Source organism: Portunus trituberculatus, chromosome 46 (genome assembly GCF_017591435.1).
Source record: "Portunus trituberculatus isolate SZX2019 chromosome 46, ASM1759143v1, whole genome shotgun sequence".
Classification (NCBI taxonomy): Eukaryota; Metazoa; Arthropoda; class Malacostraca; order Decapoda; family Portunidae; genus Portunus; species Portunus trituberculatus.
Genome location: NC_059300.1, coordinates 26740013 through 26766887, shown reverse-complemented (window position 1 = coordinate 26766887; position 26875 = coordinate 26740013). Strand labels below are relative to the sequence as shown.

The following is a 26875-nucleotide window of genomic DNA, read 5'->3' as shown; positions in this document are numbered from 1 at the left end:
TTTTTTTTTTTTTTTTTTTTTTTTTTTGCTTATTTTGGCTACTCTCATCATTTCCTTAGATGGCAAAAGTATCTTGGATTGGTATTTACTTTGTTAGAGTTAAATTATTCACACAATTGACTACATGAAGGCTCAAACAGTTTGTTCTGGCAGAGTGAATTTGATATATATTGGTATTTATTTACAGGCAACTTGCTGTTCAGACTGTGTTCTCAGCTCTTGACTATATCAGTAAGTGGACTCAGAAGCAGAGGCAGGCAGAGAATTTAGGAAAGAAAGGTAGAGGAGCATTTGTGCCCTCAACTGAACTGCAACAGGCAAGTCTAAATTTAAGCACTGACATACCAGTCAAGTTCATTACATTTTTTTGAAATGTAGTAATTTTTTTATTTATATATATTTCAATTTTAATAGTGTGCTCACTTGGTCTTGTATTAACTTGCATATTTTAACAGTGAGAAGAATTATCACACACAAAAACCAAAAGTGTACTATTCCTAGTAAGATTTATTAATGTAAGTGTTCAAATGTTAACTCATTATCTGTATTCACAGTGAAAGATAATTGTAGTAATGTTTCTTCTCAGGTATTGAGTTTCCTTGAAAATATACCAGCCGATATATTGGCCCAAACTTCATTCAAGACTCAGGCTTACTCCCGAGCTCTCCTACATATTGAAACCTTCCTGAAGCACAATTCAAGTCAGCTCAAGGAACATCTTCATTTCCTCCAAGTAAGGCATGCAGTAGTGGGACTGGTTCAGAGTAAGCTGTTCTCTCTCTCTCTCTCTCTCTCTCTCTCTCTCTCTCTCTCTCTCTCTCTCTCTCTCTCTCTCTCTCTCTCTCTCTCTCTCCCATACTAGAAAATAATTAAATGAAATCAAAAGTAAGTACAGGCAACCCCCGCTTAACAAATGGGTTACGTTCCTAAAAAAACATACCTTGCGTGAATTTTTGCTAAACAAACCAATTATAACGAGTTTGACCCCTGACTTGAATTTCCATTGAGAGTAAACAAACCAAGAGTGCATCATAGTACAGTAAAAGGTTTAATGAAAATAAAAATTATGAAGTTAAACATTTAAGCAGTTTAATTTAAGACTAAGTCATTATAATGTACTCTAATGTATATATGTAAGTAACTTTATAATGTTGATGATCTTAAATTTATGAAGGGAGGGAGAGTGGAGCGGGAAAGACACTAGCCGACAACCTGTGGAATGTAAACAAATGGCGCATCATTGTATTGCATGCAAAACTTATGTACATTTCCATAAGGCTTTCCATTTTATCCGTTGCAGAGTCATGAGTTTGGATGGTTCTTTTAGCTTGCAAGGAAGATACTGTCTCACCAGCTTTCTTAACAGAGTCTGCTGACTTGAAAACAGTAGAGACAGTAGAAGGAGTCAAGCCATGGTGGTGAGCAATGCTATTATTTTTCTTGCCTCTCGTGTCAGTGAATAATATCCAGCTTCACTTAGATAGTAAGAGACTTCCTGGTCTTCTTAGCAACGCTAGGCGACATTGCAGGGCTGGTTGCAGGGCGTTTTGGTGGCATGTTGAGCAAGGGAAAACGAGCTGCTGGTGGACGCTGTTTTTGTTGTGAACTAAGTGAGTGGTGTGCGTTTTGTCCATGAGAGGGCGCTGGTATATTCAAAAGCCTGTCGGCTTGCGTGATACGGCGGGGCTTTCAAACTTAGAAAAAGTTACCTGGATAAAATTTCATTAAAGCAAGTTTGGTGTTCATTATACAAGCAGATGGTAGTAAAAGGAAATGTTCGTTGTAGTGAAATTTCGTTGCGTGAACGTTCGTTAACCAGGGGTTGCCTCTACTGTAAATAAATTAAGAGATTTTGACTCCTGAACTCCCTGCTTCTCTTTCACTGTTTGCAGTTTCTTGTGCTGCCTACCACTATTACATCTATTGTCATCTACTAATATTAGTTTCATGATTGCAGCTCTTCAGAATCTTATATGCATGCCAGTCCCTTTTTGCTGCTAAAACTTTTTATTTATAGATGCTTCCATTCTTGTCATGAGTTAACCAACCATTGCTAGTCACTAGTAAATTCTGCAATTTTTCACCTGTTTCTGTATTTCAGCTTATTACAATTTATTACAAAAGAGAATTATTGACAACTGCAGAATAAAATTTTCTTTTGGTATGCATTACTGTATTGCTTTTTTGTTTTAATTCAATCCACATTATTTGCTACATTTTATTAATGTCATAATGTTGAAGCACTACATAAAAAATCATCAAACATATCTCTTGTTGTTGATTGATTACATATTGTAGTTTGATTGAAAATATGTTATATACTTAGCTTTTGTACCTTTAACGACAGAAAGATGCTGAATATGGGCGTTGTCTAGCAAATGAGAATAATATGACTCACAGACAACAAGGAAGTAGCTTCCATTAAGAAGTTATAATGCTATTTGCTAAATTAGTGGTAGAAAATTTAAGTAGGCATTAGTATGCCACAGGTTTATATATACCGAAATATGAAAATCTATTTCCATATATCCGTATCTTTAATGTGGAAGATACCACATCCCTTGTTGCCAAACTTGGTTTCTCTGTTGCAGTGCATCTACGTGTCATTGGATGAGCCTGATGGTGTGGCAGGTGTGGCTGCCATCAGAAGAGAGGATCCAAGTCTTGAGGAGCAGGTCATTCAGCATGAGGCCACAGGTTGGTCACAATTTGTGTAACAGAAATTTAAAGTTCCTTGGAACTAGCACTACTATCACCAGATAAATTTTCTTTTTTTCTTTTACAACAGGTTGCTAATGAAATAATGGGGAAACAAGAGATGTGTTTATACTTGGGGTAGGCTCCTGCTGAAAATTTAACAATGTATACATCAAGGACATACATCAAGGCTAAGTACTCAGCATAGGAAATGGGTGTTACTGGATTTGAGATTCAGAGTTCACACTGATTGGTTAGTAGATCCCACTGCTTATGGTTAAAGTGCTCTCATTGGCATGCCATGCTTCCCTCCAACTGTGTTATGGTTGACCAAGGTGCATTTTTATAGGGACAGAGCTGCTGAATCCCCTTATTGTACAGTAGAGACTCAATACTCGAACTTGATTTGTTCCAAATGGCTGTTCGAGTATCAAAAAGTTTGACTATCGATATCTATAAATCAGGTAATTTGTTGTAATCTTAGCAAAACCTCAAGTTTATGAAAATTTCAATGTAGTTTTTTTTTTTTTATGATTTTCATATGTACATTCTGTAAGTGAAGGCTGGTGATGGATAACATAGAAGAGAAGGGAAAAAGGATGGAGAGGAGGAGGGAGATCATTGGAGGATGAGTCACCATCCATGAAAACATCTGGTGCGCTTTCTATGAACTCACTAGAGGACTGTGGCTCACTAACACTCGCACTTTCACAAGATTCCTTATTTTCATCACCAATAAACCTCTTTGGTGCCATTCTAAGTTTTTCAGTGAAAACTACCGACAAAACACAGAATAAAGTTGTTTTTCTCAAGACTGCAGCAGGACTAGGGATGTGCATCGAGATTTGGTATGCTGGAATACAGGCAACCCCCACTTAACAAAGGGGTTACGTTCCTAAAAACCCTTTGTTAAGCGAATTTTCGTTAAGGGAATCAATTATAACGAGTTTAACCCCTGATGAGCTTCCATTGAGAGTAAACAAAGTGAGAGTGCATCATAGTACAGTAAAAGGTTTAATGAAAGTAAAAATTATGAAGTTAAACATTTAAGCAGTTTAATTTAAGACTAAGTCATTATAATGTACACTAATGTATGTATATAAGTAACTTTATAATGTTGATGATCTTCAATTTATGAAGGGAGGGAGAGTGGAGCAGGAAATACACTAGCTGGCAACCTGTGAAATGTAAACAAAGGGCGCGTCATTGTACCGCATACAAAACTTATGTACCACATTTCCACAAGCTTTCCATTTTATCCATTGCAGAGTCACGAGTTCAGGTGATTCTTTTAGCTTGCAAGGAAGATATGATCTCACCAGCCTTCTTAGTAGAGTCTGCTGACTTGAAAATGGTAGACAATAGATGGAGTCAAGCTATGGTGGGAAGCAATACTATTAGTTTTTTCGCCGCTCTCGTGTCTGTGAATAATATTCAGCTTCATTTCGAGGGTAAGAGACTTCCTGGTCTTCTTAGCAACGCTAGGCGACATTGCAGGGCGTTTTAGTGGCATGTAGAGCGAGGGAAGACGAGCTGCTGCTGATGCTGTTATTGTTTTGAACTAGGGGAGAGTGATGCGCGTTTTGTCCACGACAGGCACTGGTGTATTCAAACGCCTGTCAGCTTGTGTGATACGGCGGGGCTTTGAAACTTGGAAAAAATTACCTGGATAAAATTTTGTTAAAGCGAGTTTGGTGTTCGTTAAACAAGCAGATGGTAGTAAAAGAAAACTTTCGTTGTAGCAAAATTTCGTTGTGTGAACCTTCGTTAAGCGGGGCTTGCCTGTACTGGCAAATTTTTTTTACCGGTAACATGGTATCAGAATGAGACAGTGGCTGCGGTGGGGAGGGAGAAGCCAGAGCTTTGTTTACAACCACATGTGCGTTCGATTACCAGATATTTTCACCACTAATAAGCTTTTTATAAGTGAAAAACTATAAACAGAACGCATGAGAATGTTATTCTGAACACCGCAGCAGCACAACTGGCGGAGGGACCTTTGTTTACATGGTCTGAGTGTAGGTTGGGCTTCCTCACTCGGGGCAACGGTTTCCTAGCGGGTGGGCTTTGAGATAGGAGGTACCCTAAAAAGTATCCCCTTTAGCCCATAGATTCCCGTGAAAAGCCCACATGGTATAAAAAAAAAAGAAAAAAAAAAAACACTTTTGTGGACGTTCGACAATCAGGTATTTTTATGAGTACATATTAAATCAAACTTTTGTGTTCAAGTATTGAGTCTCCACTGTACAAAAAATACAGCACCTCACACAAGAGACCAGTATTGATTACGTTCTACATCAGTTTCCACCACATCAGAGTCAGCTAAAGTAATAAATACACTTGTGACTTGATGCTTGAATGTAGATAGGAAAGATAGTGCCACCTCAATTTCGAAAAGGTTAGTGTTTATGATTTTTTAATTAACATTTTATTTGTACATGCCTGCTCAGAGTAACAAAAAATAGTAAATAAAAAAACAGATAAATAAAAAATAAATAAAGAAAGAATAAATAAATATATATATATATATATATATATATATATATATATATATATATATATATATATATATATATATATATATATATATATATATATATATATATATATATATATATATATATATATATATATATATATATATATATATATATATATATATATATATAAATATAAATACAGTCAACTCAATTAACACAAAGATTACTTTCTGGAGACGTTGCATTATTCAAAATCACGTTATTCAAATTTAGTTTTCCCACAGAAGACAATGGTAATAGGAGGAGTTACATTCCTGGCCTCTGAGAAAGTCTGCCTATTTTGGTTATTTGGTTATTCAAACCTTAGAAATACTATTAATGCATCATTAGATTACGAAAATAATAAAAACACATGCTCTCACCTGCACATCTTTCTTGTCTAGGAAATTAGAAAATTATCAATTCATTGTGATGTTTTGTATGATTTCATATGCCAGGAATATTATCCCATGTTCATACATTTAATATTAATTAATTTATTTATTATTGATTAATTAATTAGGATAGAGGGACAATGTGCTCCACTTTGGAAGTTAAATAATCAAAGAATTTACTATAGTCAGAGGAGTTAGGGGAGAGATAGATAACAAAGATAGATTTAGTTAGTGAATGACTATTGAATTGAAGCCAGATGGTGAAGAACTTAGAAGATTCGAAAGCATGGGCATGAGAGCAAGTTAAGTCGTTGCTCACACAGACGCAACATCCAGCTTTGGAACGAAAATGAGAATAGAGAAAGTACGAGGGAATGGAGAAGGGACTACTGTCAGTAGCCTCAGACAGATGTGTTTTGGTGAGGAAGAGAAGATGAGGTTTAATAGAGAAGAGGTGGTGTTCCACAGATTGAAAATAAGATCTAAGTCACGAATGTTGCAGAAGTTAATGTAGAAAAAGTTGAGGGAGGTGTCAAGACATTTGGGATCATCATCAAGAGAGGAATCTGACCTAGGGTCATTTCTGGTCCCCTCCCCCAGAAGGGGACTCTGAGGCTGGGTTTGGAGTCACCATTTTTTTATTTTGAATTCTAAGTGAAAGGTGTATGTGTGGTAAGTGCATGTAGTTTTATGAGAAGTAGGAGAGTTGTCTTTAGTGGGCAGTCACAGCCTGCCCCATTGAATTGTGAGACACAAAGGGAAACGTTCAGCGAGATCACAGCTAGCTTTAATGGAAAGTTCACAGCACCCTTGAACTAGTGCTATTAGACCTCGCTTAGAGTATATTATTGTTTTGGTAGGTACCTACTACCTCCTCCTATACAGCTACAGAAACTTATTAGGGGGTTAAAATAGTGAAGATTCTGACCATCAATTTTTTGACCTCCATAGACCCTTCCTAATGTAAATAAAGCTGTCTACTCGTGCCCAAAACTCAAGATAGAAATGCATCCCAGTACTGAAGAAGTTAAGAATATCGTTTTCTCCTGGACAGTAACCTTCAACTGACGAAGGTGGAAGTGGAAAGTATTGTTTAAGAATCTGGCTGAGAACATCTCTGTGCAGTTCCCACCCAGAAGCAGTGTGGGTGTGCATGACGTCATTGAGTCAAGTTCATCCATGTTAAATTGAATAAATCTCGTTATATATATCTTAAATATATCTTAAATATCAAGTTGCGTTAAATCAAAATCACGCTATTCAAACTCACGTTAATCGAGAGTTGACTGTGTATTTACCTAGTTGTATTTACCTAGTTGTATTTACCCTAGTTGTATTGTACAGGGTTCAAGCGGGGCTCATAGTGTCCTGTCTCCATATCTCCATTTATCTAATTTTTCTTTAAAGTTATGCACACTCTGTGCTACAACAATTCCATTATCCAATGCATTCCATTTTTCCACCGTTTTGTGTGGAAAACTGTATTTTCCATCATCCTTCACACACTGCCTCATCCTGATCTTCTTTTCTTGTCCTCTTGTCCTTCCATCCTCTTCTGCCAACATCTCCTGGTCTTCTTTGTCTATCCTTTCAATATCATTTACTATCATACATTGTTATTAGGTCCCTGCATTCTCTTCTATCTTGTAAGGTTGGCAGTCCCATTTTCTTCATTCGTTCTTCATATGCGAGGTCCTTTAATTCCAGCACCATCTTTGTAGCAATCTTCTGTATCCTTTCCAATTTTCTTATATCCTTTTTAGAGGTGGGAGACCACACCACTGCTGCATATTCCAGCCTTGGGCGTGTCATGCTTGTGATGATTTTTTTTCATCATATCTTTATCCATGTAATGAAATGCCACTCTTATATTAGTCAACATCCTATATGGTAGTCCAGATATCTTGTTTATGTGTTTATCAGGGCTCAGATTTTCTTGTATGATTACTCCAAGATCTTTTTCCTCTTTAGTCTTCGTTATTTGCTCCTCTCCCATCAGATAGTTCCATACTGGTTTTACTCTTTCCTAGTTCCGTAATGTGACATTTCTTGGCATTAAACTCCAATTTCCACTTCTTGCTCCATTCATAGATCTTGTTTAAATTTTCCTGTAGCAGTAGACAGTCCTCTCTGGTTTTGATAACTTTTAGCAACTTTGCATCATCAGTACAGTACATTACAGTACAGTACAGTACAGTACAGTATATTTTTGGAAATAAAAACACTTGCAGCAGTCTCGCAGTACTTGTCCCTGTTCTTCCAAATTAATGATACTGTTGATCTAGGGACACCCATTTGTGCTGCAACCACACTGTGAGCTATACCTATCTCACACTTTCTTATAAGCTCAAGCTTATCTTTGAAAGGCAGGATATTGTGCTTCTTAGGGTTGGGGCTGGAGGTGGCTTTGCATGGGATGGTCAAAGCGGTATGGAGGCAGGAGGTGGAACAGTGAAGCATGGCCAGCATGGACAACGCCTGGGGTGAGAGAGAGACAGAGGAATCAACACCCAGGCATTGGTGCCAGATTTTCCTAATGAAAAGTAGCAGAAGCATGCTTGAAAAGTAGGAGATTTCACCACAATGTAGCCCAATACAAAAAACTACTACATACTACTTTAACTACTATATTTTGTACTTACCACTATCCGCTCACATTTCTTTCCATGGGGTTAGGGGAAGGGGAGTGGAGTCCTCTTTCACAACATACCATTTTTTCCATAAGTTTTCTCTGGCTTTTTTTTTTTTTTTTTTTTTTTTATGAATTATTTCTATTCCTACCTAAATTTAACCAAAATATTTTTCTTCTTCTTAACAGAAGTTAATTATTCTTATTGCCTTTTCCTTTCACTTCCTCTGCATCACTTTTTTTAAAGATTTGCATTATCTGGTAAGTAATTTTCTTGACGTACGGTGAGGCGAGAGAAGCGTGATGTCATCAGTTGCATACTCACCATAAAAAAAGAAAAGGCATCATAACTACACCGTTCTCAATGTCACGGTTAATATTACGTCTATTATTATTATTCTTACTTATATTAATGTTGTTAATATCATCATTGTTATTGTTAACATTTAGAAAAATTGCAAATGTAGCCCAATAATGTCATCAAGCAGCCCAAACATATCATGAATTAAGTAGCCCAAAAAATCGCAGGTAGCGGATTATGAATTTAAGTAATGCATACCCTTCAAAAGTAGCCCAATCTGCTATTTTTTGCCCAATCTGTGCAGCACAGGGTAGCATCAGTTTACACTTCCGCCTGGCAGGCTGGGGACGAATTTGTGGTGGCAGCAGATTTGACCAGGCGGGTGGCGCCTGAGATATGAATGTTGAATTGGCAAGTCAGTCGGTCGAAGCTTGCGGATTGGCTATTAATTAACTGAGTTCGAATTGGCGATAATTCAAACTGCAAACAGGCGAATCATGAGGATCCCCTGTATGTACAAAGTTTCTATGGTGTTTTTTTTCACAGTAATTAACTGAAACATAAAGTCTGTAAAAAAAAAAAAAAAACGAAAACAATGCACTGTTTTTTTCTCTGCAACTATTCACCAAAACTTGATGAAATGGACAGAATAGCCTATTTTTAACCCCCCCCCCCCAACAAAATATTAAAGTTTCAAAACAATTGGGCTTACCATAAGAAAAAAAGTTAGGTTTTTCTGTACCCTCCTTTATACTGTGGGGTTATTTTTGATAAGTGGATTTTTGACAAAGTGGTAAAGCTCAGAGGAAGATGGTGACTGACTGTGGTGTGAGTGGTGAAGGCAGTGACAGAGTGAGTGTTTTTGTTTACGTATTCTTTGTTTTGTTGTTTTCTCTTATTATTTTTTGCTTTCTCATTATTTCTTGCTTTTCCCTTTACTTTAAATACACTTCTAATATTTAGAATGGTAAATAATAAAAACATGTTAATTTAGCCAAATAAATAGAGTATTTTGTACAAATTGTTTTTGGACCACATCCCACATCCCCTCTATTATCTATTGTTTTGTATGAGAATTACAAATTTGTTTTACGCAAATTTTGATATATGTGATGCCTCTTGGAATGCATCTATCGCGTAAATTGAGAGTTACCTGTATATATATATATATATATATATATATATATATATATATATATATATATATATATATATATATATATATATATATATATACAGTGCTTAGTCCAATTTTGTGAGTTCAAATTTTATGATACGCCAATTTTGCGACCAAGGACCAAAAATTGCCATTTTTAAAATTTCCCCATCTTGCTCCTTTTTCCCGGTATTGCGAGTGGTGGCGGGAGAGCGTTCCATAAATTATATATTACTGTATTACATAGGCAATATTTTATTAATTTATTCATATTTATCATATTATACTATATTATTATCATATTTATATTATATTTATCATAGTTAGGTGGTTTTTGGGTAGTTTTCATAAAAATCTGGTGATAATTCAACAAAGCTCATCTGGCAACACTGCCCCGCTCCCTCCCGCCTTCCATTTGTTTACGTACACCTCCGCGGAGTTCTCTCTGCAAATTTGGAGGAATCCTTGTGGTCGACTTTGTGCGACATGGCGCCACCAACCAAGAAAAACATTAAGCTAACTTTGGAGCAGAAGATGAAGATAATTAAGATGAAAAGAGATGGAAAAAGGAACTGTGATATTTCCAGAGAGTTTGGTGTGGGAGAATCAACTGTGAGAATGGTGTTTAAAAACAGTGAGAAAATTGAAAAAGCTGTAAAAACCTATTGTCTCCAGGTAAAGCTCATTTGATTTATTTTTCTTAAGGATAATCCTTGTAAACCCTTTTATTTATTGTATGCTGCTCAGTTCCATGTATATGTGATATAAATATGGGCAAAATATTAGGAAAATATTGAAAAGCTAGGCGACCATGGATGAGGGGTCCACCATATTTAATTTTTCCCATAGGAAGGATACTTCCAATTTTGCGATTTCCAAATTTGCGACTCACAATGCCGCCCCATTTCTCGCAAAATTGAAGTAAGCACTGTATATATATATATATATATATATATATATATATATATATATATATATATATATATATATATATATATATATACTGGCAACCCCCGCTTAACGAACGGATTATGTTCCCTAAAAAAACATTCATTGCGTGAATTTTCGTTAAGTTAACCAAGTATAACAAGTTTGACCACTGACTTGAACTTCCATTGAGAGTAAACTAAGCGAGAGTGCATCATAGTACAGTAAAAGGTTTAATGAAAGTAAAAATTATGAAGTTAGACATTTAAGCAGTTTAATTTAAGACTATAGTCCGACTCAAATATGAAGGCCACTGAGGGGGGAGACCTAACGGGGATTCCCTGGCTGCGGCGTCGCCAAGCATCGTAGCACATGTTTCGATCTCATTATTAACTTACATCTTAATGAACTGTCATAAAAGTGTATTCCTCTAAATTTCTACTAAGGATGTATAGAGAGCTTTGAATATTGTTTTAGTGTAATGAAGACAATGATTTTGTATAGATACCACAAAATGTAGCACCACTGCTCTCCAGCATTGCTACTTTTCAAGGTTGGACATTGGTGAGGTCAACCTCCCTGACCGCTGATAATCTCCAGGTCAAATCGAGTCACTCCTCCCCTCCCTGTCGCTCAGGATGGAAGGTGAATATCTCGTCCGTGCTACTCGCCATCGCAACCTTCATAATTAAGAGAAATTAATTATTTACAGCATCAACAAGTTCTGCTTAGAGGATTATTTTATTATTAATGTGGAGGACATTTCTGACGAAGAACTGTCTCATTAATTAACTGAGAGAGGATTATGCCTGCAAGGTAAAACCTCTATAAAAAAAAACGCACCTTAACTCTTACCTCATGGGTGGTGTGGAAAAAGAGTAAAATAAAACAACAAAAAAGATGCATGTCTACTTGTCTATTTTAGAGAGAGAGAGAGAGAGAGTGTGTGTGTGTGTGTGTGTGTGTGTGTGTATTTACCTAATTGTATTTACCTAATTGTAACATACGGGAAAAGAGCTATGCTCGTGTTGTCCCGTCTCCATATCTATTAATGTCCAGCTTTTTCTTAAAATCATGAATATTCCTTGCGTTGACCACTTCCACGTCTAAACTATTCCATGCTTCCACCCTTCTATGAGGGAAGCTATATTTTTCACATCTCTCCTATAAGTGGCCATTTTAGTTTTTCCCATGCCCTCTCGACATTCTTTCATTCCACATACACAGATCTTCCCTATCCATTTTTCCATGCCAATCATCACTCTGTATATTGCTATCAGGTCTCCCTTTCTCTTCTGTTTTCCAGGGTCGGAAGTTGCATTCTTTTCAGTCTGTCTTCATAAGTCAAATCTCTTAAGTCAGGCACCATTTTTGTTGCAGCCCTCTGTACTTTCTCTAGTTTCCTTATGTGTTTCTTTAAGTTCAGAGCCCACTGTATTGTTGCATATTCAAGCCTCGGTCTTATCATTGCAGTAATTATTTTCTTCATCATTTCTTCATCTAAATATACGAACGCCACTCTTATGTTCCTCAATAAGTTCAATACTTCTCCAATTATTTTGTTTATATGTCTCTCTGGCGATAGGTCATTGGTAATTGTCACCCCAAGGTCTTTTTCTTCATGACTGGTTTTATGTCTTCATTTCCTATCTTGTACATACTCCTGATTCTTCTTTCACTCTTGCCAAACTCTATTTTCTTGCATTTTGTCGTGTTGAACTCCATTTGCCATGTACAGCTCCATTTCCATATTCTGTCCAAGTCTTCCTGGAGTAGTTCGCAATCTTTGTCACATCTCACTTTTCTTAACAATTTTGCATCGTCTGCAAATAGGCTCACATAACTGGACACCCCATCCACCATGTCATTTATGTAGACCGCGAACATTACTGGTGCCAACACTGATCCCTGTGGAACTCCACTCTCCACCAAGCCCCATTCTGATGGTCTGTCCTTAATTATTGTTCTCATTTCTCTTCCTACCAAAAGTCTTCCATCCATTTTAGTAAACTGCCATGCACTCCTCCTACCATTTCAAGTTTCCAGATCAGTCTCCGGTGTGGTACCTTATCAAAGGCCTTTTTTAAATCCAGATATATTCCATCAGCCCAACCATCTCTTTCCTGTATTACATCTATCACCCTCGAATAGTAACATATCAGGTTTGTCGTGCATGAACGCCCTTTTCTAAAACCAAATTGACACTCACAAAGTATGTCATTTTTCTCCAAGAAGTCTGTCCATCTATTCTTCACCACCCTCTCACACATCTTAGCTACCACACTTGTAAGTGACACTGGTCTATAGTTCAATGGGTCTCTCTTGTTACCTGATTTATAGATTGGGACAATGTTAGCTCTTTTCCAGTCTTGGGGCACTACACCTTCCCTTAATGAGGCATCAATTACTTCACAAACTTTTTCTGCCAGTTGCTCCCTGCATTCTCTTAAAATCCATCCTGATACCCCATCAGGTCCCACAGCTTTTCTCACTTCTAAACTCCCCATCATATTCTTGATCTCCTCCACAGTTACTTGAAACTCCTTCATAATCCCTTTCTGTTCCATTACCAGTGGTTTGTCAAAAGCAGTCTCCTTTGTGAATACCTTCCAAAAGCATCCATTCATAGCCTCTGCCATTTCCTGGGATCTTCACTGCATACTCCATTTACTTCTAAACTTTCAATACTTTCTCTATTTTTGATGTTGTTGTTCACATGTCTGTAAAAAGCCTTGGTTGGTCTTTACATTTATCAATTATATCCTTTTCTTGTTTCTTTCTTTCTTCTCTTCTAATCAACACATATTCATTTCTTGCTCTTTTGTAACTTTCCCACTGCTTAATCCGTCTTTTCCTTCTCCACCTCTTCCATGCATCCTCTTTTCTTGTTCTAGCCTTTTCACATCTATCGTTAAACCAGTCCTGCTTTCCAACTTCTCTATGTTGTCTTATTGGTACAAATTTTTCTCACCTTCTTTGTATATTTTTATAAATTCCTTCCACTTTTCATTTGCTCCTTAGCACTCTTGAATTTCATCCAATTTGTCTCTTGAAAGAATTTCTTTAGGTTTCCAAAATCTGTCTTGGCATAATTCCATCTTCCCACTTTATATTCTTCATTTCTTCTAGATTTCTCTTCATCTATCACCTTGAACTCCAAAACTGCATGATCACTCTTTGCTAAAGGGCACTCCACCCTCATCTCCTCAATGACCATTGGCTCTGTACTAAAGACCAAGTCCAGTCTTGACGATGCTCCCTCTCCTCCAAACCTAGTATCTTCTTTGACCCACTGAGTTAACACATTTTCCATTGCCAGTGTCAATAGTGTATTTCCCCATGTTGTCTCTGATCCTTCCATTGACCAGTCCTCCCAACACACCTCTTTACAATTAAAATCTCCCATCATTATAGTTCGTTCACAGCCACCCAACATTTCTTCCAGACATGTTCCTGTATCACTTATCATTTCTTCATATTCCTGTACTGACCATGCATTTGTCTTAGGTGGTACGTACACCACTATGTAGTGCCTCTTTTTCCTTCATTAGTTTCTGCTCTGATCTTTAGCACTTCTGCCTTTCCCATACCTTCTTTCACTTGATCCACCTTTATATCTTTTTAACCAGCAACATCACTCCTCCTCCCATCTTACCTACTCTATTTCTTTTCCAAACATTATATTTCCTTCTCCAACCATCATCAGGTCTTCTCCTCTCTCAGTTTTGTTTCAGTAAGACCCACAATATCTGGGTTCTTGTCCCTCAAGTAATCGTTGAGTTCTAAAATCCCGATATCACTCCATTTATGTTGGAATACATTACATTCCGCTCATACGTAAGTTTCTTTAGTCCTTTCTTGCTGTACTTTTCTGGGTTATGAACCACTTCCTCAGTCTCATATCCAAGATTCTCCAGAAAAACTCTTTCTTCTCCTCTTCTGTCCTCTCTTCATTTTTTTCAAAGCCTCCTTTCTCAACTCATTTAACATTTCTCTTTCCTTTTCACCGAGATCTCTTCTCAACCAAATCTTCCTTGTTGTTTCCTGCTGGGCTAGCCTCCATGACTTCTCCACCAATTCATCTACATCCTTTTGTGACTTAAGTTTGATTCTTATTGGCCTCATACCTTCTCTTGTGAACTTTCCAATTCTATGGAAGTCCTCTATTTCTTGTACTAGGTCTTTTCCTCCTCCTGCACCACATTAATGATATTATTTATCACCTTTTTATGTTTTTCTCTCTCCATTTTACTCGGTGTCTTATCCTCCTCCACACCAAATATCACCACACATCTCTTTTTGTCTACAGTTTCCCTCACCAATGTCTCATTTGATTTAATAACCTTCACCACTTTCTCAGCAATCTTCTCTTCTATGATCTGTTGATCTATAATTTCAGCAAGGCCCAAAGTTTTCTCCCCAGACTCTTTGATTTCCTTTTCCAGACTTGCAACTTTGTAATTTACCTCCTTTCTTTCCACTTCCTGACTTTTTTCCATTCAGCCTGCTTCTCCATCACTTTTCCTAGAGATTCTCCACATTTTTGCAATTCACTTTAATTAGCTTAACTTCCTCTTTCAGTGCTTCATTTTCCTTCTTCATATCGGCACACTCTTTCATTACATTGTCATAACTCGTTTCCAGGCCCCATACTTTTCAAACAGTTTTTCAATTTTACCTTCCAACTCCAGAATTTTCTTCACATAAGCGCTCTTCTCCATTATTCCTTGAAATCCTGTGAAGTCTGATTCATCTTTCGAGTTCACGGCCGCCATGTTGCGCAGATGTAAACAAACCAGCTGATGGCTCAAACGCAGGCTACAGTTTATATTTACCTTCCCTGGACATTATTTTGCTAATCAACAGTTAACATGACTATATGGAGACGGGACAAACATTACCAGCTCCTTTCCCACCTTGGTTACTCTTAGGCAATGGTGTGTGTGTGTGTGTGTGTGTGTGTGTGTGTGTGTGTGTGTGTGTGTGTGTGTGTGTGTGTGTGTGTGTGTGTGTGTGTGTGTGTGTGTGTGTGTGTGTGTGTGTGTGTGTGTGCCACATCACAGGAGAACCAATAACGTAAACTGTTGAAAGACTCGCGCAAGCAGGATTACACACACACACACACACACACACACACACACACACACACACACACACACACACACACACACACACACACACACACGTGCATGAGAGAACTATATAGTAATAAGAAACAGTAGGAAGTAGTAACAAGCAAGAGAGAGAGAAAGAGAGAGAGCGGGAGGGATGGGCGCGTTTCTCCACACTTCAGTGTTAATCCTGTAATTGGGGCTGCGATGTTTGGCGACGCTGCAGCCGGGGAATCCCTGATAGGTCTCCCCCCTCAGCGGCCTTCATATTTGAGTCGGACTATAAGTCATTATAATGTACACTAATGTATGTATGTAAGTAACTTTATAATGTTGATGATCTTAAATTTATGAAGGGAGGGAGAGTGGAGCAGGAAAGACGCTAGCTGGCAACCTGTGGAATGTAAACAAAGGGCGTATCATTGTACTGCATGCAAAACTTCTTAATAGAGTCTGCTGACTTGAAAATACTAGAGACAGTAGATGGAGTCAAGCCATAGTAGCGAGCAATACTATTATTTTTCTCACCTCTCGTGTCTGTGAATAATATCCAGCTTCACTTAGAAAGTAAGAGACTTTCTGGTCTTCTTAGCAATGCTAGGCAACATTGCAGGGCTGGTTGCAGGGCATTTTGGTGGCATGTTGAGCAAGGGAAGACAAGCTGCTGCTGGACGCTGTTATTGTTTTGAAATAAGAGTGGGGAAGGGTAGGGAATTGAGTGGTGCGTGTTTTGTTCACGAGTCGCTGGTGTATTCAAAAGCCTGTTGGCTTGCGTGATACGGCGGGGCTTTCAAACTTGGAAAAAATAACCTGGATAAAATTTTGTTAAAACGAGTTTGTTGTTCATTATATGAACAAATGGTAGTAAAAGGACACATTCGTTGTTGCGAAATTTCGTTGTGTGAACGTTCGTTAATTGGGGGTTGCCTGTATATACAGGCAACCCCCGTTAAACGAAGGTTCACACAACGAAATTTCGCTACAACGAAGGTTTCATTTTACTACCATCTGCCCGTTTAACCCTTTCCTTCCAGCGCTTAAACTATTTTCCCGTTTGCTATGATGGCTAAAAATGGTAAACCTAGAAATTGTCAGAAAACTGTTTGAATACTAACTAATAATTATTTTTTCTTTGTTATTCTGAATACAATGATGTACTTTGTAGCTCGATGTGACCTCTGAAAGTTCAGTTTATGCCTTATCAAGGATTCCTCCTCCTCCCGCTGTGTGATCCGTCTTCCAGAAACAGCTCTCTCTCTCTCTCTCTCTCTCTCTCTCTCTCTCTCTCTCTCTCTCTCTCTCTCTCTCTCTCTCTCTCTCTCTCTCTCTCTCTCTCTCTCTCTCTCTCTCTCTCACAAAAACACACACGCACACGTAATGGGGAAGACTGGCTGTGTGACCAGCAGGCAACTGAGGCAAATAACATTCTCTCTCTCTCTCTCTCTCTCTCTCTCTCTCTCTCTCTCTCTCTCTCTCTCTCTCTCTCTCTCTCTCTCTCTCTCTCTCTCTGACAATTTACCTTCTACCATTTTATTATAAAATCGAAGATAATGAAAAAATTAACATGAAAAAATGATAGGTAATATTTTTTTTCACTTTCCGAGTCCTCACTTCAGTTTCTTCTTCTAAATATTCACTGTCATTGTCTTCAAACTCAGAAGCACTGCTAAATACATATGTTCTGTCCTGCTCCATGGTGAGTTATGATCTGAGATCCTTCACTCTTATCAGGATGTCTCTTCGCACTTATCATGGTGCTTTCCACCTGGCAGGTCGCTGGGGTTGCCAAGTGTCGCCCGGAGAAAGGGAAAATAGCTTAGTTACCGCTAAATTTCCAGAGCTATACTGACAACACTGCATGTGGAAACATGCCAGACACTTCCACTCACCATCTGACTCGAGAAACCGCGCTTGGAGCTCAAAATCGAGGCGTGAAAATTCTTGATTACGGGTATGATCGCCGTTGCTACGGACACATTGATGCAATCATATATATACGATTGCTGGAAGGAAAGGGTTAACAAACACCAAATTCGCTTTAACGAAGTTTTATCCTGGTAATTTTTTCCAAATTTGAAAGCCCCACCATATCATGCAAGCTGACAGGCTTTTGAATACACCAGGAGCTGCTGGTACTAAGGCCTGCTTCAGGAGAAATCCTGAGACACCTGTAGAATAAAGATCAAGATCAAGCCTCTCGTGGACAACACAGGCGCTGCTGATACAAAGGCCTGACTCAGAAGAAATTATGCATCACCTGTAGCCTCAAGATCAAGATCAAGATCATGCGCACCACTCACTCCCCAGTCAAAATATAACAGCGTCACCAGTAGCTCATCTTCCCTAGTTCAACTTACCACCAAAACGCCCTGCAATGTGGCCTAATGTTCCTAAGAAGACTAGGAAGTGTCTTACTCTTGAAGTGAAGCTGGGTATTATTCACAGACATGAGAGAGGCCAGAAAACTAATAACATTGCTGGCCACCATATTGACTCCATCTACTGTATACTATTTTCAAGTCAGCAGACTCTATTAAGAAGGCTGGTGAGACCGTATCTTCCTTGAAAGCTAAAAGAACCACCTGAATTCGTGACTCTACAATGGATAAAATGGAAACCCTTTTGGAAATGTGGTACATAAGTTTTGTATGTGGTACCATGATGCGCACTTTGTTTACATTCCACAGGTTGCCGGTTAGTGTCTTTCCCGTTTCACTCTCCCTCCCTTCATAAAGTTAAGATCAACATTATAAAGTTACGTACGTACATACATTAGTGTACATTATAATGACTTAAATTAAACTACCTAAATGTTTAACTTCATAATTTTTACTTTCATTAACCCGTTTGCGCAGGATGTTAAAAAAGCCCGCCTGTATGATATACAGGTGGTAGTGCCAGCCCGCCGGGAAACTCGTGCAAGCTTGTCATACTTGTCGTCTTTGTGTATTATGCTGCTATTTTTTAGTCACTATATCGCCATCGAAGAGGAAAGTGGACGCTTCTCTCTTCGGAGAAAAAGAGAGAGAGAGAGAGAGAGAGTGTGTGTGATATTTGCTAATATTTTAGACACAAGCGGGATGCATGTAGCTTATCTTTTGAGAGGAAGAGGGGGAGGGAGGGAAGGGAGAGGGAAACGAAGGGAGGAGAGAGAGAGAGAGAGAGAGAGAGAGAGAGAGAGAGAGAGAGAGAGAGATTAGAAAATTTGATGTTTTTGTATTTGTGTGTGTGTGTGTGTGTGTGTGTGTGTGTGTGAGTGTGTGTGTGTGTGTGTGTGTGTGTGTGTGTGTGTGTGTGTGTGTGTTTTCACGAATGTTACAAGGCGGGACGCATGTAACTTATCTTTCGAGAGGGAGAGGGGAGGAGGAAGGAGATGGGGAGGGAGAAAAGGGAGATGGGAGGAGGGAATGTAGAGAGAGAGAGAGAGAGAGAGAGAGAGATGGGAACAGTCTATGCCATTGGGTAATTTTAGACACAAGGCATCCGGGATGCATGTAGCTTATCTTTTGTGATTGGTGGAGACAAGGATGGTGGGAGGAGCACTAGGATTTCAAGGACAGCATATGGCGTGTGCAGTTGGTATCCAACACACTATACGGGACAACTGAACTGAAGAAAGCTCAGAAAAGAAATATGACGCTCACGTGGCGCCACCGTATTTGCTACTGGGGCTTCATGACGCCCACATAGGCGTCACCGTATTGAAGGGGTTAAACCTTTTACTGTACTATGATGCACTCTCGCTTTGCTTACTCTTGATGGAAGTTCAAATCAGGGGTTAAACTTGTTATAATCGGTTCGCTTAACAAAGTTTCGCTTAACGAAGTGTTTTTTAGGAACGTAACCTCTTTGTTAAGCGGGGGTTGCCTGTATATATATATATATATATATATATATATATATATATATATATATATATATATATATATATATATATATATATACATACATACAGGCAACCCCGCTTAATGAAGGTTCACACAATGAAATTTCGCTACAATGAAGGTTTCATTTTACTACCATCTGCTTATTTAACGAACACCAAACTCGCTTTAACGAAGTTTTATCCAAGTAATTTTTTTTCGAGTTTGAAAGCCCCGTTGTATCATGCAAGCCGACAGGCTTTTGAATACACCAGCACCTCTCATGGACAAAATGCTCACCACTCACTGCCCCTATTCAAAACAATAACAGCGTCAGCAGCCGCTCGTCTTCCCTCGCTCAATTTACCACCAAAACACCCTGCAATGTCGCCTAGCATTGCTAAGAAGACCAGGAAGTCTCTTACTCTCGAAGTGAAGCTGGATATTATTCACAGACACGAGAGAGGCAAGAAAACTAATAGCATTGCTCGTCACCATCTTGACTCCATCTACTGTCTCTACTATTCTGAAGTCAGCAGACTCTATTAAGAAGGCTGGTGAGACTGTATCTTCCTTGCAAGCTAAAAGAACCACCTGAACTCGTGACTACAATGGATAAAATGGAAAGCCTTAGGTAGAAATGTGGTACATAAGTTTTGTATGTGATACAATGATGCACCCTTTGTTTACAATCCACAGGTTGCCTGTTAGTGTCTTTCCCTTTTCACTCTCCCTCCCTTTCATAAATTTAAGATCATCAACATTATAAAGTTACGTACATACATGCATTAGTGCATATTATAATGACTTAAATTAAACTGCCTAAATGTTTAACTTCATAATTTTTACTTTCATTAAATCTTTCACTGTACTATGATGCACTCTAGCTTTGTTTACTCTCAATGGAAGTTCAAGTCAGGGGTTAAACTTGTTATAATCGGTTCGCTTAACGAAGTTTCGCTTACCGAATGTTTTTTTTTTTTAGGAACAAAATCCCTTCGTTAAGTGGGGGTTGCCTGTGTATATATATATATATATATATATATATATATATATATATATATATATATATATATATATATATATATAAAAATATATATATATACACACAGTAATACTCCGCTTAACAATGGTTCGTCTAATGAATTTCCGGTTTAACGTACTATATAAAGTTAGACGAAAAAGTCCGCATAACGTACACCCACATCCGTTTTAGCGAATTTTCTGGGTTTGAATTTGCCGGGTGATGAACCGAACACCTCAGCTTCGCTGTGATTGGCTTGTTTCCCGCCTCTGTCTCTAGCACTCCTGGAGCTGGATCCAAGATTCTTTAACAATGTCAGAGCAACCTCCTGCCGCGAAATGGCATCCATGAACGCTTGGAGGGACAGTGACGAGGTTGCTATCAGGTTGCTCTGAGGTTGCTGGGAACACCACTTCTGGAGGTGGTGTTCTGTCTTATATATTCATTTATGTTCACAAAACAATATTTCTGTTAGTATTTTACAAACCTAGCCTCCAAGAAAGATTTGTTTTTGTAATGCATAAAGTGAAATCTTACATGTAATAACAAAAAATAAAGCAGAGATGAGATCGGCCACAGACGAGGCGGAGACTCACAGCGACTCGGCCGCTTCTTCTTCTTCTTGTGATCCTTTTAGCTTGCGTGTCGCTTTCACCATGATATTTATGTTTCCACTCCTCTATTGCCTGCTATAATGAATATCATATCTTAGTATTCATATACACTCATGTCATGTCATATATACATTAGTGTATATTATAATGACTTAAATTAAACTGCCTAAATGTTTAACTTCATAATTTTTACTTTCATTAAACCTTTCACTGTACTATGATGCACTCTCACATTGTTTACTCTCAATGGAAGTTCAAGTCAGGGGTTAAACATGTTATAATCGGTTCGCTTAATGAAGTTTCGCTTAATGAAGGTTTTTTTTGGAATGTAACCCCTTCATTAAGCAGGGGTTTTCTGTATATATATATATATATATATATATATATATATATATATATATATATATATATATATATATATATATATATATATATATACACACACACACACAAGTTCAAATTTCCTTTAAACTTGTATTCCTTTAAGTTTCTTGTATTTTTTTTTCATTTTTTGGGGGGCTGTATTTTATGTATTATCTATTAATTTCTTTCTTTCTTTTTTTATTTCTTCATTTACCTATTTATTTATTTGTTTGTTTATTTTTTTCAGGGCAACTGCAAGATGCCCTTGGGTGTTATGAACGTTTGTGTGTGTCTCAGGGTACAGAGGCGGTGTACAAGGGCTTGCTGGAGTGTTACATCAGTCTAGATCAACCTCACTCAGTGTTCAACATCACCCAAGGGCTTCTGTCCACTAGGTATGTCTTTCATATACAGTAAGCACCCGCACTTGGTGAATTAATTAGTCTGGCAAAACTACTGCCAAATGCTAATTTCGCCAAGCACGAGTTCTTTATACCATATATATTGCCTAAAAAAATGCCTCAATCAGTCTTTGGTCATTACCAAAGTCCCTCTTTTGACCCCAAAAATACCATCTTTCGAGTTGAAATAAATATTTTTGCCGTCACTTATTAGAACACATGTACAAAACAGACCAGTAAACAATAAATAAAGCTAATAAGACATGATATAAAGGCTGTAACTCATGTTTTTCCACCCAATTCCTTCACCCACTTTCATCCTTGCTGCCACCACCATTGTCCTTACCCCCACCAGTACCACCTGTTGCGCTGGTAGAGGCCATGTTGGCGGTAAATCACCAGAATTCGTTCTCACACTAGCAGAACAGAGGGTATCACAAACAAAATAGCTGAAGGGGACTCTCACACTGTATTCTGACAGGTTTAGAGATAGGTCTGACGTCACTGGGGACCCGTGTGGTTTGCTGTGTGGCCGCCAGGGGACTGCCAAGTTTGAATTCAAATCGCCAAGCGTGCATTCGGTGGTCCGTTGCCAAAAATTAATTTCGCCAAGCTGAGATTCGCCGAGTACAGGGGCTTGCTGTACTCAGTACTATTATTTTTACAGGCAAATTATTGTTAGTGAATGCTTAAGTTGCAAGTTTTCTCATTCCTCAATGGAAAGAAATTTCTCCATGCATATTGTATACAGTTTGTATGATTTTCCCTCTGATTTGTATGTAGTATTAATTTTTTACAAAGTAGAATTAAAAAGAGATTAGAGTAGGTAAATTATTATGTTTCTTTTTATATACTTTTCAACAAAATCTTTCATGACAGTTGTAAATTTCTTACTGTAATTTATTTTCCATTCTTTTCCATGATTTCTTGTTAAAAATTTTTTTTTAAATGTTTCTTACACATAGTTTCTACCAACTATTTTCAATAACTCATTATATCCAAAGTGAATTTATGTTGAAGTACACCTAACCCTCCGTTATTGCGCCCTTCTATTATCGCGTTTAGGCGTTATCGCGCACTTATGAAAATCTGCAAAATTCAGTTTTGGTGCATCTGGAAAGTCATTATCGCACACCTGTAATAGTAGTAGTAGTGGTAGTAGTAGTAGTAGTAGTAGTAGTAGTAGTAGTAGTAGTAGTAGTAGTAGCAGCAGCAGCAGTAGTGGTAGTACTACCCATATCCCAATCACACACTGACGAATATTTAGATAGGGGGAGGTGGAGGGGGAGAAAGATGAAGATCATGAGGAGGAGGAGGAGCCAGCAGCCAATCATTACTGTGTATTCACGTCACGTGATTTGAAAAAGGGAACTGATTAGTTCCTGTCACTCTACTCACCACCACCACCACCACCACCACTACCCCTCAGTCTCACACGTTGTATTCTGTTGTTCAGAGATGATTTTAATTCATTTCAGATTGTCAAATGTTAATAAGCTACTCCAGTATTAATGGTAGTAAATTTAGGGTAACAGGAAAATTTTTTAGGAAAATTTTTGGGTTGAGGCACCAATTTATTTATTTCCTATTTATTCTTCACTTCCGTTATTGCGTTTTGCGCTATCATGCGGCTTTTTAGGCACCAATTTCTCGCGATAACGGAGGGTTAGGTGTAGTGAATTTTACATTGGAGGGATCCTGCCCCATTTGACCATAATACTTTTCACAAATTTGTATCATGAGAACTACATTTGGCCAATTGTAACTAAACACGTCATATGATAGCTAATTACATTAACTTTTATGATATATATTTGTTAGAAGTGTAAGAGTTAATGATTCTTTAATTACCAGATCAGATTATCCCATGAAACAGAATTTAACCATCTATATCAGGGGTTCTCAACCTTTTTAATCTTATATATCCCTTGAAGTCTTTCAGTAATGATCACGTACCCCTTTCCCACAATGCAGCGTCAGGAAGGGTAAAAATAAATGTATGGTTTATTGACTTAAGTTATTAAGTTTAATTTGTATTATATATGTGGAGCAGACAAAATTTTCAATTAATATTAGTATGTTTCTATGAGATAGTGTCGATAGGAACTGGTACCTCACAGGGAGACACTGTATGTGACTAACATTCAATACATTTACCAAAAAGGAACTACCGTATTTTACGGTAGTCTTGGAAGACGCACCCTAATATTTGAAAGAAATTTCTAAGAAAAAAAAAAGTCATTCTCATACAAGAACGCGTTCACTATATACCCGACCACTGAACACAAAACATCAGAAGCAAGGAGTCTGCAAGACACTATTGTTTCACCACTCATTACAAATTTGCTGGAGCACTCACCACAAATTTAAAACGATGTAAATAAAAACTCCATAGGTAAATACATATACACAGTGAAACAGTCCATCTCTTCTTGTTTTAGTGGCTGGCGACGGCATGTTTTGGACCTGTTGTTTACATTATGGAATCACTTGTCCGATCGCCAAAACCGAACACGTCAGTGCTGCAGTTTGTATTTATTTTATTTTGTAGTCGTGAATATAATTCACAAGTGGAGCTTTGAATCTTGCTTGAATGAGTAAGCCACTTGGATGTTCTATTAAGGGTATAAAGGCTCCTGGCATGTGTGTGCGTTCGTGTGCATGTACATACGTATGTTGCAATGAGACGAGGGAGTGGGCCATTTTCTCCACACGCTGAGTAGGCTGCAGGAAGGATTATGGTATTGTAAATACTTGTAACACCTAAGTACTGAGTTTTCATAATATAAAAGGCTGAATTAAATGGTACTTAAGCAACATCATAATGTAATGACTCAACATACAAATTCAGGTCACTATCGGTCAAGTGTCCAAGCTCACTTGAGGTTGGATGCTGCCTTACAATACAACATTCATCTTGGAAGACGCACTAGTATTTTTCAGGGTATTTTTTTGGGAAAAAAGTGCGTCTTGTAAGCTGTAAAATACAGTATATCAGACAATTTTCAATCATTATGGCAGTGAACTAGTGTTGCTTCCAGCTAGTTGCAACTTATAAGTAGTGATAGTGATAAATAAGCCACTGTGTGTGTGAATAACATATAAGATAATAAATCGGAACAAATATTATAGGTTTGCAAGGTTGTGAGGCAACTGTAATCCAAGAGAACTTCCTCTCAAGTGATATAACTCCAAGAGTTTCCTTGTTAACGTTGTTAACGTGTCCTGGTTCTAGTGAAGGACACATCCAGCCTAGCACATGTAGGCCACATTGTATACTATAAACAAATTTGCAGTTATTCAAAGCTGAAGTATTTTGAGAAACCTGCCACGTACCCCTAAAATTCCTCTCAAGTACACCCGGGGGTACGCGTACGCCAGGTTGAGAACCCCTGATCTATATAGTTGGATGAGACATGGATGCTAACTCTGAGAATAATGCTGACATGTCTTTTGGTACCAACTATAATTAATTTCTTGGGCCTCAAACCAGGACTACAGTGATCTCCCTATGTTCAATAATAAGTTTGCTATAAGTGATACAATAAGTACTGAGAAATTTTCATTCATCAAGTACAGTCTTTGTGAGACTAAACACATACCATTAGATGTAGAATTTAATGTATAGAACATTGTAAAGGTTGAGTAACTGATGTATTCATGAATGTTTAATATAGGTGATTTGATTGAAGGGAAAACCCATATTTTGTTGTACTAGCAGGGAAGATAATAGGCACACCGTGTCTAACTGAACAGTGTTTAAAACATCTATGGAAGTAAAATTTTTCACATACCTACGCTCCAAACATCCACAATATAACATGGTTTTCCTTCCTCAAATTCTCTGGAATAAGAGATGATATCAACATGCGGAATAATGATCTCTTCCTACACCATCATACACTTCTCTCACTCAATACTTGTCTTCTTTCTATAGGCCTGAGTTGGAGCCAAGCCTGAACAAGTATCGTGTTGAAGCAGCATGGAGACTTAGTAAGTGGGATGAGCTAGATAATTTCTTGAAGGCAAGCCCTGAGGAACCATCGTGGGGTGTTGGAGTGGGGCAAGTCTTCCGAGCATTGAGGGCAAAGGACCATCCTGCATATCTGGAAAACCTCAAGAATATCCGGGCTCACTATATCTCCATGTTGTCGGCTGCTAGCATGGAGAAGTGGGCCTATCAAAGGGCCTATCCATATATTTTGAGGTAAGAATAAAAAATAATAATAAATAGATAAAAGAAAAAAGGGCTGTTGGAAATTTTCCTCAAAGTTCTTGATTACTTTGTTTGGTTCCTGTTAGATATTTGCATATTTTCTTCCATTTCTTTTATTTTTAACATGTCACCATGTAATGATGTGAGGCACCACTGGTTCACTGTGTTGAGAGTGAGGGCAAACAAGATGTAGATACTTTCGACATATTTTTTGAAAGGCTGATACAAGGTCACTAAAACGGACCAAATGAGAGTCTGTGAGGTGCGAACCTGACCCAGATGACCGCCACCTCACAACTTACAGAGGAGACACTAGCAGATGGTGCCAAAACAGAGGGACATGAGAAATACAGAGGCGTAATATATATATAAAGTACTTATAAATATTGTAATAACTAATAATATAATGATAAACACAATGTAATAATAATGACAAATATATGAGGGGAGCCACCATCACAACCATAAGATGCTTTGATTTCTTCTTGTACTGTGTTAACTTCTATAAGTCTCCTTAAATATCTTTTTTTTTAGATGTTATTTGGCAGTTGCATTGTTTCACTATCATGGATTTTATGTTCCTGGTGTATTTTTTTGGTGTGTGACAATATTTTCACTTTCTTCCTTAATTTTTCTTGTAACTCTACTCATATCTAAGT

At 37.9% G+C, this 26875-nt stretch overlaps 1 protein-coding gene across 1 annotated transcript in view; it reads left to right on the top strand.

Annotated features, from left to right (window-relative positions):
- LOC123520057 (serine/threonine-protein kinase ATR-like) overlaps positions 1–26875 on the top strand; it is a 102932-nt gene that overhangs the window by 26569 nt on the left and 49488 nt on the right. The window contains 5 exon segments of the mRNA XM_045281932.1: positions 188–317; positions 587–733; positions 2592–2697; positions 21847–21994; positions 25938–26207. Of these exon segments, the coding sequence (XP_045137867.1) occupies positions 188–317; positions 587–733; positions 2592–2697; positions 21847–21994; positions 25938–26207 (801 nt within the window).